This window comes from Beta vulgaris, chromosome 9 (genome assembly GCF_026745355.1).
Source record: "Beta vulgaris subsp. vulgaris cultivar EL10 chromosome 9, EL10.2, whole genome shotgun sequence".
Taxonomy (NCBI): Eukaryota; Viridiplantae; Streptophyta; class Magnoliopsida; order Caryophyllales; family Amaranthaceae; genus Beta; species Beta vulgaris.
Genome location: NC_079210.1, coordinates 4,479,818 through 4,495,002, shown reverse-complemented (window position 1 = coordinate 4,495,002; position 15,185 = coordinate 4,479,818). Strand labels below are relative to the sequence as shown.

Genomic DNA, 15,185 nt, shown 5'->3' with positions numbered 1-15,185 from the left:
AATGTTTCTCCTTCTATCAAAAAATCTGTTATGTACATGACTTCTTCTAGGGAAATATGGGTAAACCTAGAAAAACGTTTCTCTTTAACCAATGGTTCAAGAAAATATAGGTTAAATAGAGAGTTGTATGAGATTAAACAAAACTCCATGCCTATTAATGAACATTATACAGCCATGAGAGCTATTTGGGAAGAATTGGATGTTATGAATGCTTTGCCTGTCATTCAGAATCCTAGTGAAGAGGTTCAAATGATGTTGTCTGTGATTGAACAGCAAAGGGAACGAAGAAGCTAAACGTTTCCAGTTTTTAAATGGCATTGATGATGTGTATAACCCTCAAAGGAGTCAATTGCTTTTATTAGACCCATTGCCCTCAGTTGAAACTGCAACAGCTGCTTTGCAGCAAGAGGAAGCTCAGAGAGAGGTTTTGCACCTCAGTAAAACTGATAATGATGCCACAGCTATGTATAGCAAGACAATGGATAGGTCCCAAACCTGTCATGTGTGTGGAAAAAGAGGTCATAGAGGAGATAGGTGTTGGTCTGTGATTGGCTATCCAAAAACTCACCCTAAACACAACCCTTACCAAAACACACTCTCTACCTCCACATTCTCTAAGCCAAAACCATTTCAACCATCTTCCAGCTCAAAATGGACACCTAATCCCAGATATAATAACCCTAAACTGGCTGCTGTGGCTAACACTAGCAGCCCACAAACCTCACAAGACACCTTAGGAGCATTGTTCACTCCCCAACAGCTTGCACAAATAATGCCTAAACTTCTTTCACCTGGTAAAGAATCTGAGACTGATGATGAGCTTGACAACCATTTCTCAGGAATGATAACATGTTACAATGCTGTAGGGAGCAATGAAAGCTGGATCATAGACACTGGTGCCTCAGATCACATGACACCTCACCTGTGCAATCTGAGTCATCCTACCATTGATCTCAGCTCTTCTAAAATTAACTTACCTACTGGTGCAACTGCTGTTGTGTCTCATACTGGTGTTGTGTATCTAGAGACTGGTCTCATATTAAATGATGTGTTCTGTGTTCCTCACTTTAAACACAACTTGCTGTCAGTTCAAAGACTTCTCACTGACAACAATTGTCAAGTGAACTTCTATCCCACCTACTGTGTCATTATTGATAACAACACCAAAGAAGTTAGAGGAGTAGGAGAGGCCAAACAAGGGTTGTACTACCTTGTTAATCATCTTTCTGTTAATAATGCACCTTCTGTAAGCATGAATGTCATCAACAGCAACCCAGACCAACCTGAGTCTTCTACCTTAACCAGTGATCTTGACCTTTGGCATCATAGGTTAGGACATTCTTCTCTTTCTAAACTGCAACATATTCCCTGTGTCCAACCTTACTTGAAACAACATACCAAAGTGTGCATAACCTGCCCCATGTCTAAATTCACAAAACTTCCTTTCTCTCTCAGCAAATCTCATGCATCTGCACCTTTTGATCTTATCCATATGGATATTTGGGGACCTTATAGGGTCTGCTCTAAGGGCAAATACAGATACTTCATGACCATTGTGGATGATAACACCAGACACACCTGGGTGTATTTGCTTCAATATAAGTCTGACTCTCTCCAAACTTTGGAAACTTTTTTAAACTATGTCAAAACACATTTTCAGACACAGATCAAACACTTGAGATCTGACAATGCCCTAGAATTTAATGATGCTCCTTGCAAACAATTTTTTGCCACTCATGGCATCATTCATCAAACCTCTTGTGTCAAGAGACCTCAACAAAATGCTAGAGTTGCGCGCAAACATAGACATGTGTTAGAAATTGCTAAGGCATTTAGGTTTCTATCTGGCCTACCCTTGCAATATTGGGGTGACTATGTTCTGGCAGCTGTACATGTAATCAACAGACTCCCTGTTCCCACTCTTACCAACAAGACTCCATTTGAACTCCTCTTTCAAAAACCTCCTACTTATGCTCATCTGAAAGTGCTTGGTTGTCTTGCTTTTGCATCAAATCCTACTTTCCCTACTGACAAATTTTCTATTAGAGGTGTGCCTTGTGTTTTCCTAGGCTACCCTTCACTCCAAAAAGGTTACAGATTGTTGAATCTTCTCACTATGCAGACTTTTGTCTCTAGAGATGTCAGATTTCATGAGAGCATTTTCCCATTTCACAAAAAATCTCACACCTCCTATATGCAACCTATTCCATCTACTGATGTGCATCAGCAACCTCCCTCCACCTTTGATGACTATCTCATGATGTACCCTGATGCAAACCCTACCCCTACACACACCCCACCTCCTTCTCCCAGGACAACTCAACCACACTTCACAAATAACCCAAATTCCCCTCTCACCCCTCCTACAAACACTACTTCCTCTCCCACACAAACACCTGCTGCTCCTCTCAGAAAGTCCACCAGAACCCAAGCCCCACCTCTCTGGCATCAAGATTATGACATAACTACAAATTAAATACCACCACTCACATCTCCAACTTGGCTGACACCTATACTGCACCCTCATTTCATTGCTTTCAAGCCTCATTAACCACCACTGCTGATCCGACATCCTTTAAAGAAGCTGTGCAACATACTCACTGGATTCAGGCAATGAACAATGAACTGGATGCCTTAGAACACAATGACACATGGGAAGTTACTTCTCTTCCTGCCCACAAAACAGCCATAGGCTCTAAATGGTTGTACAGGACTAAATTCTACCCTGATGGTACCATTGAGAGGTACAAAGCTAGATTGGTAATTCTTGGTTGCAAACAACAATATGGTGTTGATTATTTAGAGACCTTTGCCCCTGTTGCCAAAATGACAACAGTGAGAACCTTACTAGCAGTAGCAGCAATGCAACACTGGCACACAGTACAAATGGATGTGAGTAATGCCTTTTTACATGGGGAATTATCTGAAACAGTCTATATGACTCTTCCTAAAGGCTATACCACCTTTGGCAGCAGGATAAACCCTGATACACTTCCCTTCAACAAGCCTACTTCCCAAAACACACAAGTGTGCAAGCTAAAAAAGGCTCTTTATGGCCTCAAGCAAGCTCCAAGGCAATGGTTCTCTAAACTCTCTCACACTCTCTTACAACTTGGGTTCCACCAGTCCAAAGCTGATTACAGCCTCTTTCTTAACCATTCTCACACTCACATCACATTGATTCTCATCTATGTTGATGACTTGCTCCTCTGTGGGTCATCTCTCCCTCATCTCACTGAAATTCAAAACCTCCTCTCACAAACCTTCAAAATGAAAGACCTTGGCCCTGTTAGCTACTTTCTTGGCTTGGAAATACATAGGTCTGCTGCTGGATTTTTCCTCTCTCAGCATAAATACTGCACTGACATCCTTAAGGAACATGGCCTACTTCATTGTAAACCTCTCCAACTTCCCCTGGATTCTCATCTCAAACTTACAGCAGACAAGGGGAATGCTCTTCCTAATCCTACACCTTATCAGAGGCTGCTAGGGAAATTGATTTACCTAACAATCACTAGGCCTGACATCTGCTTCACAGTGCAACTTTTAGCTCAATTCATGCAACACCCTACTACAGTTCACATGCAGGCAGCCAAGAGATTGTTAAGATACATAGATGGCAACCCCAGGCAAGGTATTCTCTTAGCCACATCTACTGCTGCAGAGCTAAAGGCTTATTGTGACAGTGATTGGGCTAGTTGTCCAATCACTAGGAGGTCAACCACTGGCTACTACATCTTCTTTGGGATCTCTCCAGTCTCTTGGAAGACCAAGAAACAGACTGTGGTAGCAAGATCTTCTGCTGAGGCTGAATATAGGGCTATGCCCTCACAACATGTGAAGTCACTTGGCTTTCAGCTCTTCTCAAGGATCTAGGTATCAGGACTCTGCCACCTACTATGCTTCACTATGACAACAAGGCTGCTCTATCAGTTGCAGCTAATCCTGTGCTACATGAAAAGACTAAGCATGTTGAATTAGACTGCCACTATGTCAGGGATCAGATTAAATATGGAAAAATCAACACTGTCCATGTCCCATCAACTGACCAAATAGCTGACATCATGACAAAAGCTCTTCCTGTCAAACATCATCTCCATCATCTTGCCAAGTTGGGAGCTTCACCAAGCTACACTCACCAACTTGAGGGGGAGTATTAAGGGCTCTACAGTAATTTATCCTTATGTACTAAGCTGATGACTCACCTTCTGTAAAAGGCTACCTGGCACTGATTATTCTCTGATTGTACCGTTGCCTTGATTCCTTTTTCAGTACTTTTGTCTTATATAGTATGTAATAAGGTGACAGCTTCTTTTTGAGCTTTTCATGAATGAAATAGAAAATTCTATCTATATTTCTGTGCACCTAAAACTTTCTCTGCAATGCTGAAATTCTTGTTGTGACTATACAAGTCATCAGTTTTATAGAAAACTATTAGGCTAAGAAAGAGAAAATTGAGATAATGGAAATGAGAGAGTGGAGAAAAATAGTTTTTCTTAAAATTTTGATTGAAAAGGGATGGTTATAATATTTTTTTTTTTGACTCGATGAATTAAAAAAAAATTAGAAAGTAGTACTAAAGGAGACTCAGGTGGAAAGATATTTCTTTGTAATCATGTGTGCACCAGCAGTCTAAGTACGAGGAACCTTGTATAACCAAACACCACTCATGGTGTTTTATAGTTTCTTTGATTTTGTTGATTGTCGAGATATTATCAACAGCTGGATGAAACAGTGCCCTCCAAAATACTAACCAAGTTAGAAGAATCTGATAATAGGATAAGGTGTGTGAAAAAGGAAAAATTAGGTCGTTACTAATCTCCAAAAGTCAAACAAAACCTCACTAAATCCCAAACCTAGGTAAAGTGATAAGTAAGGTTCGAAATCCGCAGGGAATAGCAAGAAGAACACTAATGTTGCTAATTGTTGCAAGCTTAGTGCCTAAGTCAATAATTTAGCAAGATGTTTGGTTTGCTAAACTAAGAACTAAATTAACTAAGATCTTAAGAAGAGGCTAAGTGATTAGAAAAAAAATTGATTGATAAAAACATTAGGAGAAGGGGACAAACACAATCCAATCATGATTTAGGAAATAAGAAGCGCGAAGTATAGAGGAAATAATAAAGCAACAAATTGAGATTATTGACTCTTAACTAGTTCTAATCCCTCTCTCAAGGGTGCATAAAACTACATAAGTCGCATAACTAAGCCACTCTCATGGTCTCAAATATACAACCAAGGAGATAAGCACAATGCCAATTTACCAAACCCTCACTCAAATCTAACTTTCATGAGAAATTAAGCAAGAAAATAACATAAACGTTAACCTTAATCTCCTCTCTCAATTTGACTAAGGCATCCATCAACAAACATTATCCAAGTAACCAATTAGAATGCAAGTAGATAATAATCATGCTATTTATTAATTAACAAAGCCCAATCAAACCCCTAACTTCTTATTCAAACAAACAAATCAACCATGGTTGGGTTTTCACCCCAACCCCCAACTAATTAACTAATCACTAATCATCATAGTCATCATAGTAATACAAATAGAAGAAACAAAAAATCAAAAATGAAAAACTAAACAATCAGCACAAGATCTAACACAAGATTAAGTTTTAAAAACTAAAATCTAAACATGTATTAAACTAATTAAACAAAATTTTAAAAAATAAAATGATAAAAGTATTAAAAGTACAGAGCAGAGGAGATATTACTTAAACCATGAAGACGAAATGAAGATCTTGCATAAAAACCACAATTCTTGTCATAATCCAAGCTACAAAACCATGAAAATTTACTTTCTCTCTCTAGAACTTCACTTTCTCTCACTAGATTAAGTTAAAAACTCTTAAAAATGATTTGAATAAAAGTTAATACGTCATTAAGTGAAAAAAGTATTTATATTATTACAAAAACGGGACTAACAATAGCGTTTAAAGAAGAAATGTCGAGAAATTAACAAGGAGCTCCCTCACCTAACACAGTAAGGCAATGGAGCGAGTGCTCATGGAAAGCTCCTGGGTCGCTCCATCCCTACTGCCAACAGGGTGGCTTCCCAGCAAATACGGAATGCCCGCTCTATGTTACCGGGGAGCGCCGGCTCCTTGTCAAATGCGCCTAAGGAGCGCTTGCTCAATGGGGACTCCTTGGTAGCTCCAACTTTCTGAACCCTTCTGCCATCTTCAGCACGTAAAGGAGCTCCCGCTCCGTCCTTTTTCTTGAGAGCGCCCGCTCCCTTGTTCCACATACTAGGAGCTCCAGCTCCTCGGTAGCTCCCTCTTCGCTCCAAGTCCCTGCATCATTCTGCCATTTAAAAGAGCCTGGAGGAGCGCCCACTCCTATTTTACAAGGAGCGTCTGTTCCTATCTCGTTTGCTCTTTTCTCATCAAATAAAACCACACTAAACAATAGTGTTAGTGATCAAAGGGGAGGGGGAAGGAACCATGAAATCCCATCTACGTAGTATGCATCGCTAGAGAATGAAAATAAGGAATTTAAAGGGAAAAAGCGCATTTGAATTCAAAATTGTCATGCAAAACTTGCCAAAATATGCATATGATCAGTGAGACTAAATTCTCACTCATCAAATTTCCACCAAGCTTGACGATTGCTTGTCGTCAAGCAATTAAGTAAAGAAGGGAAACATGCAAGAGAAAGTAAGAGATACACGATAATAAGATATCAAAAACTAAAGCACTTTTCACGATTTCGTCCAAGTTCAATAATGAAGAAATGGTTCACAATCAAAGAATAAAGAGCAATTTTTCAAGATCAATTCTTTTCAAATGTGTTCAAAGGTTAAGGTTGACGAAAAGACTAAACAAGATTGCAATTTAGGACACTTTATTAGGTTTATTACTAGCTCTTTAGAGACACTTCTAGCTATTCTAAAGACAAATAAGGCTCTTCAAAAGGTATAAATATTCCAAATGCTAGCATTAGTGAAAAAATAATGAAAGGCTGCGCTAAAAAAGGCCCTTAGGGCTGCACATTTTGACAGCAGCCCTTTCCATAGCAGCCCTTCACTTTTTAAGTAGGGTTGCGCTTTTCAAACACAGCCCTTCACAAGGAAGGGCTGCGTTTTTAACAATAAACGCAACCCTTCATTGTACAAAGGGCTGCGTTTTTGCCACAAAAACGTAGCCCTTTCGACCCATGAAAAAATTAAAAAAAAAAAACTTTAGAAGGCGAGATGGTTGAGATGCGCTTGAAGTTTTGATAGGATTCCATTCGACAATCAAATTAACATCCATTAATGGTACATTTATCCAGGGCTTGCATTAAGGAATAACTCAAGCTCGGTAAATATTTAAAAGATCATGATTTTTGTATGCTTTTGCTCATGCTCCAATAATATTGCTTGTAAGTTATATAAACCATTGTAAAAGCATTAGACTTGTAGACCTGTATGATTATGTATACAGCTATGATTTTTATTAAGAAACCCAATGATTATTCCAAAAATCTTAGTGCTGAAATTAAAAAAAAAATTGAACGGAAATAGAAAAAAAAAAGGGAACGAAAATAAAAACAGAAATTAACAAAAATGAACAAAAAATGAAAAAAAATAACCCAAAAATTATAGATCTAAAAATAATCAAATCTGAACATTGACGAAAATGAAAAAAAATAACCCTAAAAAATAAACTAATTTGAAACTGAACAAAAAATGAAAAAAAACGAAAATGAAAAAAAAACCTAAAATTATTAATCTGAAGTTGTTGTTGTCGTGCTTGTTGTTGTTGTTGTGTTGCTTAAGCGGAGTTCGACCAACAGACGGACGAGGAACGACGGACAAGGAACGAAGAGCCAGATGAGGAACGACGAGGAACAACAGAGAATGACGAACGGAGAAGGAATGCCGACGAGGAACGAAGAGTCGGACGAGGAACGACGAGGAACAACAGAGAACGACGAACGGAGAAGGAAGGTCGACGAACGGAGAAGGAACAAATTGAAGTCGATGATGTGAGGAACGAGGAGGAGAGAGAAACGAGATGGGGGTGAGAGAGAAACGAGATGGGGGTGAGAGAGAAGCCCTTCCAGCGCTTTCTGTGAGTTAAGGAGATGAAATGGGAGGAGAGAGAGGGAGCGACATAATGAAAGAATTGGAGGGAGTTTAGGGGGCTACGACAAATAGAATAATAAAGAATTTAAGGCCCAATAGCACTAGTAGAATAAATGCTACTTGCTACGGTTAAAAAGTGCCCTATTGCTGCGGTTTTGGGCGCGCAGCAATATGTATTAATAATATTGCTGCGGTTTAAAACCGCAGCAATATTTGAACGTATTGCTGCGGTTTCTGGGTAAAAACCGCAGAAATATGCGGTATTTAATAATAAAAAATAAGCATATTGCTGCGGTTTCTAGCCAAAACCGCAGCAATATATACAGGTGTAAGCAAATAAATTTTTTTTTTTTCCATTTTACCTTTAAATTCTATACATAAAAAAAATTCAGAAAAATAGCAAAAAATCAGAAACTAGCAACAACAAAACGATACAGAAAAATGAAACGAAACTAATGAAGAAAGAAAATCAATAAGAAAACTGAACAAAGAGAAAAAACGAGATATAGAAAATAAAATGAAACTAACAAAGAAAAAAAACAGCAATAAGAAAGAAAAAAACTGAACAAAGAAAAGAACAAAAATGAACAAAAATTTACATTTGAAATAAGAAAATTACATTAAAGAGAACAAAAATGAACAAAGAAAATAATGAAAAAAAAAATTCTGAAGTACGTTACAGAGAAACAAAAACTCTACAATAATAATAATAATAAAACCAGAAATTAAAGCCCTAAAAAAATTGGAGTTCTCAGCCGCGGTCAACAAAAGCCGGCGAGTTCACGAGCCACCATCGACCTCCATGCGAGTCACGACTTCACGAGCCAACCTCGACGAGGGTCGAGCCTTACGCGTCACGAGCCACCATCGACGAAGGTCGAGGCCTTGCGCGTCACGAGCCACGAGCGACGAGCGACATGGTGGTTGTGTTATTCATGAGCAACGAAGGCCGACGAGTCACAACCCACGTACAAGCGATGAAGAGCAGCGAGCCATGAAGGACGACGAAGACGAGCCGAAGAAGAGAGAGGAGAGGACTGTTAATGAGAGAGAAATGGAAGAACGCCGAAGAGGAGAGAGAGGAGAGAGAGGAGAGAGAGAGAGTAGAGTGAAAGTGTGAAACGGCTAATGAGATTTTGAGAGAGAGGAACAAAACCCTAGTTGGGCCACTATTTTTTTTTATACTTAAAACGGCATATTGCTGCGGTTCTATAAAAAAAAACCGAAGAATAGTTAATATTTTAATATTATGTGTTTTTTCACATGGTTTAATATTTTTTATATTATTTTAATATATTATTGCGGTTTTTTGGAGAAACCACAGCAATATATTTGGTCAAATAGTCAAAAAAATTTCAAAAAATTTCCGTTGAAACCATATTGTTGCGGTTTTCTATAGAAACCGCAGCAATATGGTTATTTTATATTTTTTCTTTTCTTTTTACGTGATATATTGCTGCGTATGGGTAAAACCGCAGCAATATCACCGCAGCAAATAGCATTTATTCTACTAGTGTAGGACTGCGCTTGACTAAAAACGCAGCCCTTCTTACAGTTAGAAGGGCTGCATTTTTTAGTCAAGCGTAGCCCTTTATCTAAAGGGTTGCGATTTTCTTTAAAAACGCAGCCCTTCTATAAAAATAAACCGCAGCCCTACAATAAAGAAGGGCTGCGTTTTGAAAAATATACAGCCCTTTCAGCGCAACCCTTCCTTTTTTTCCCCCCTAGTGTAGTCCACTTTCCTTAAACACACAATTAGGCATGAGACTCCATTCTACTCGAAATAGCAGCAAAAGTAACACTAAGTGTGGTAGGCATCCACAAAATTACCTCTTTTATTGAACTTTACTATTTTTTTTCTGCATTTCATTTTTCACTTTTTTTTTTCACGGCTTTTTTGGCTGTTCTTGGTTTTTTCTTTTTCCCTTATTACGGAAATCTTTGATATATAAGGAAGAGGTAACTAGTCACTAAAGAGAAACAGAAGAACTTGTGGCTTTTTGTGCCACTTATTTCAAACGAAAAGAACTAAAAACTAAGCTTCTTGCATAGCTTTGCTTTGGAACATGATGAGCATATCGAGGGACACAAGGGACCGCAAGTGTGAAGCTATTATGCAAGAATGAGGAATATAGTCAAGATTCAAGACTAGACATCCAATTGGGCATTCATTAGTTTCATTTTGGTAGACTCTAATGCAATCAAGATTAATCACCTCCTAAAACATCGCAACCCAAGCTCACACTCTCTCAAAAGGAGCTTTAAACATGTACTCAAAATCAAAGCAAGGAATCCACATAAATCCCCGGCAACGATACCATTTTGACAAATGAAAAATTAATTAGATCGTTACTAATCTCCTAAAGTCATAAAAAAAACCTAACTAAATCACTAAACTAGGTAAAATGATAAGTACGGGCCGAAATCCAGAGGGAATAGCAAGAAGAACACTAATGTTGCTAATTGTTGCAAGCTAAGTCGAAGATTTAGCAAGATGTTTGGTTTGCTAAAATAAGAACTAAATTAACTAATTAATTAAGATCTAAAGAAGACGCTAAGTGATTAGACAAGAAACTGATTGATAAAAGCATTGGGAGAAGGGGATAAACACAATCCAATCATGATTTAGGAAATAAGAAGCGCAAAGTATAGAGGAAAGAATCAAGCAACTAATTGAGGTTATTGGCTCTTAACTACCTCCTAAGTCACATAACTAAGCCACTCTTATGGTCTCAAATATGCAACCAAGGGGATAAACACAATGCCAATTTACAAAACCCTCAGTCAAATCTCACTTTCATGAGCAATTAAGCAAGAAAATAGCATAAACGTTAACCTTAATCTCCTTTCTCATTTTAACTAAGGCATCAATCAACAAACATCCAAATAACCAACTAGAATGGAATGCAAATAGATTATAATCATGCTATTGATTAATTAAGAAGCCCAATTAAACCCCTAACTTATTTTTCAAACACCCAAATTAATCATGATTGGGTTTTCACCCCAACCCCCAACTAATTAACTACTCACTAATCATCATAGTCATCACAGTATTACAAATAGAAGAAAAAAAATCAAACATGAACAACTAAACAATCAACACAAAATCTAACACAAGATTAAGTTTAAAAAACTAAAATCTAAACATGGGTTAAACTAATTAAATAAAATTTAAATAAATAAAAAGATAAAAGCATAAAAAGTAGAGAGGAGAGAATATATTACTTAAACCATGAAGACGAAAAGAAGATCTTGCATAAAAACCACAATGTTTTTTTTTTTTTGATCCATATGAGCCACAAAGGCGGTACAAATTATAAAGAAGGGGAGGGGGGATTCGAACCTGTGACCTATCGTTCACAACACCTCAATCTTAACCACTAGGCCAAGACATCCTTGGTTAAAAAAAAAAAAAAAAAAAAAAAAAAAAAAAAAAAAACCACAATGTTTGTGATAATCCAAGCTAGAAAACCATGAAAAATCTACTTTCTCTCTCTAGAACTACACTTTCTCTCACTAGATTAAGCTAAAAACTCTCTAAAAGTTAACTTGTCATTAAGTGAAATTTTTTTTTATATTATAACAAAAACAAACGGGGCTAACAATAGTGTTTAAAGAAGAAATGTCGAGAAATTAACAAGGAGCGCTCGCTCTTTGTTAATTAGGAGCGCCCGCGCCTAAAAAAGTAAGGCGATTGGGTGGGGTTGATTGGGGTGATGGGTTGGGTTTTAAAGGGGTGTGAGGGTGTGGGGATTTATGCTTGATTAGGATTTGCTTTTTTTTTTAGGGGAAAAAAAGGATTTACTTTATTTGTATTAATTAGGTTCATTGGGGATTATATTAATTACTTCCTCCGTTTCGTTTTAAATGCAGCAAAGGAATATTTTATATCTTACAAAAAAAATACCACTCTGTTGCTTTTAAAACGTAACAGAGGAAGTAATTAATTAGGATGATTTGTCTTAATAGTTAACGGAGTTGATGGTCGTTAGTCACTAAGGTTATTATTCTGATGAATTTTAAAATCCTCATGGACACCTTGTGGAATTATAATGATACCCTACACATTTTTGTAAAACTGGAAAGTATTTGATAAAAATCCGTAAAAAATTGCTTATATTTAGTAATATTTATTCTTATGAATCTGCCACTAAATTCTCTCCTATCAAGAAACTGGTTTGCAATTCTCTTAAAGATTCAAGAACGTTTTATAGTCTTAGCAGTTGCCTGCTTGTCTTTCATCTTGTCGTCTTACAAGTCAAGTTTTTAGTGCATTGGTAAACTAAAGTGGATTTAGTACCAACGACCTACGTTTCTACAAAATAAATAATTCGACCCAACTCGATATTAAAATATTACCATATGTGCAATTGAATGAGTAGTTGTGATTAGTGGTGTCAAAACAGGTTCATAAACAGGTTCTGGGTATACCCACGGCGAACCAGGTCAGACCCGGACAGGTCAGGATTCTGATTGTCAGTGCCCCGGGTCATGACTGGTCAGGTTTTGTTCAACTGGGTCGAACACATTTGAATCATTGGATTCCCGGGTGCCGGAGAGGTCTGAACGTTCCGTTTACAAGTCGATCAATTCCCGGGTATAATCGCCCTTTGATATTTTTTTAGCCGGGTTTGCGAAGGTCGTATTTAGGTTCCATGTGCGGTTGAGTTAAGTGAAATGTACTCGGGTTGAATTAGTAATGATCTTACTCATCTTAGTTCGATCATTGTGAAACATCGGGTCCATTCGCTATTGAACGCCAATTCAACTTCGGGTAACTCCTGGTCGGGTCATCTTGATTTTGTTATCTATTTTATAAACGAATCATATTAATAAAAGTATTAAGATCGATATATATATATATATATATATATATATTATATATATATATATATTATATATATATATATATATATACACATATGTGTGTGTTCGATAAATATAAGGATGACAACGAAAAATCAATAAAAACACTATATTGATTACCGTGATGTTTAATGTATTCTTTTAGTCAACTCTTATTTCTAATAATCAACTGCGTAAAACGACTCTAATGAGTAAAGGAGTAGAACGACTCTTCATATGTTTTAATATTATATATTATAACCAACGACAATAATAACGAGTATACGATCAATTCCAAACTTTATATAAATGATTTATTATTATAAGCATTATGATTGATTTATTATTATAAGCATTTTTTTTTCCTTAAATTATGTATTAGGGTTTTGTTTTATGTATTTAAACATTATTAGGTTAATGTTTGGAGGTAGTTCTTGTATTTTCAGATCTATAATGTTCTTGTATACTTCTCTTTGTTTATATATATTTTGACTAATGTTCTTGTATACTTCTCTTTGTTTTGATTAATGTTCTTGTATACTTCTCTTTGTTTTGATTAATGTTCTTGTATACTTCTCTTTGTTTTGATTAATGTTCTTGTATTTTCATCTTTGTTTTGATTAATGTTCCTTTTTTTCATTTTCGTTTCATTCTTTTGTTTTTGTTTTGGGTTTAGTATTTTTATTTTCGTTTCTCTTCTCTTCTGTTTTATTTCAGAAAATGTGAGATTATGAGTAAAAAAATGTCAAAAAAAAAATTTTTTTTTTAATTTTTTTTTTTTTTTTGGTAGGAAGCGCTGCGCTAGTTAGGAAAAAGCGCAGCCCTTCTAGCTCAGAAGGGCTGCGCTTTTTCCTAACTAGCGCAGCCCTTCTAAGCTAGAAGGGTTGCGCTTTTTCCTAACTAGCGCAGCCCTTCTAGCTTAAGGGCTGCGCTTTTCTAGCGCAACCCTACTTAAAAAGTGAAGGGCTGCTACTGAAAGGGCTGCTGTCAAAAAGCACAGTCCTACATGCCTTTTTCAGCGCAGCCCTTCTTCATTTTTCCACTAGTGGATGGTAAGGAGAACAATACTACAAATAAACATCAAATGAAAATGATAATAGTTAATCATAAGAACATGTAACAAGTAACAACCATAAGTTAAGTAAAATAGTTAATCATAACTTATTAATATAAGTTAATTGTTAACAATAACAACCATAAGTTAAGTAAAATAGTTAACAAGTAGTAACTTGTTAACATTTAACAACCATATAGTTTAATACTAGTATAAGATTAACAACAATAACACTCATTTGTCTTCATAAGCTATAATATTATTTAAGTTAATTGTTTTTATGTTATAATTTAGTTTAATACTAGTATAGTATTTGTAGTCTTCTCTTAACTTTGTATATATATGTAAATGAATCGTATTAATAAAAGTATTAAAATCAACATATAAATACATATGTGTGTGTCTGCCATAAATACGTGGGTAATAACGAAAAACCAATAAAAACACTATATTGATTACCGTGATGTTAGTGTATTCTCTTAGTCAACTCTTATTTCGACTAATCAACTGCGTAAAACCACCCTAATGAGTAAAGGAGTAGAGCGACTCTTCATATGTTTTAATATTATATATCATAATTCATAACAACTACACTAATAACGAGCAGAAGATCAATTCCAAACTTCATATAAAGGATTTATTATTATAGTAATACAAATACGAAGAGGAATAATAACAAGAAATAGTATAACAAATGATAATCATACATTCATAGATTTACAACGACGGTTCATATGACTATATGAGGCCTACCGGGTACGTGATTATAACGCGGGTTCATATGTTGCACAATAATAATAATAGTAGCACGCAAGTATCAACAATAAGACATAATTTAAATTGTAAATGCAATAATTAAGACATTAAGTCTTAAATCATAAGACTAATTGTTATTGTGTTACGTCTTACATGTTAACATTAAATTAATCCCTAATTACCGCATGTAACATGTTCACATATTTTTAAATTATAAATTTAGATAAATAATTTCTTAAAAATCAATAATACTAATTTAGTTTCGAATGTTTCTAATTTCTAGTAATACTAGTAATTTCTAAAGTTAGTAAACTAATAATATTAGAACTAGAAATTAGAATACTCAAATCATAATAATATCAAAATACAATACTAATTTATTAGTAGTTTAGGCTACTTATTTTTGTTTGAGGGAAAGACCATTAATTTTAGAAAGATGAAAATCCAACCATT

The 15,185-nt window shown here is 36.0% G+C and overlaps 1 protein-coding gene across 1 annotated transcript; it reads left to right on the top strand.

Moving 5' to 3' along the window:
* Nucleotides 1–2,613: 2,613 nt before the first annotated feature.
* On the top strand, nucleotides 2,614–3,876 carry LOC125493824 (uncharacterized mitochondrial protein AtMg00810-like). Its single transcript, XM_048637350.1, has one exon. The coding sequence runs from the start codon at nucleotides 2,614–2,616 to the stop codon at nucleotides 3,874–3,876; it is 1,263 nt and encodes a 420-aa protein (XP_048493307.1).
* Nucleotides 3,877–15,185: the final 11,309 nt, after the last annotated feature.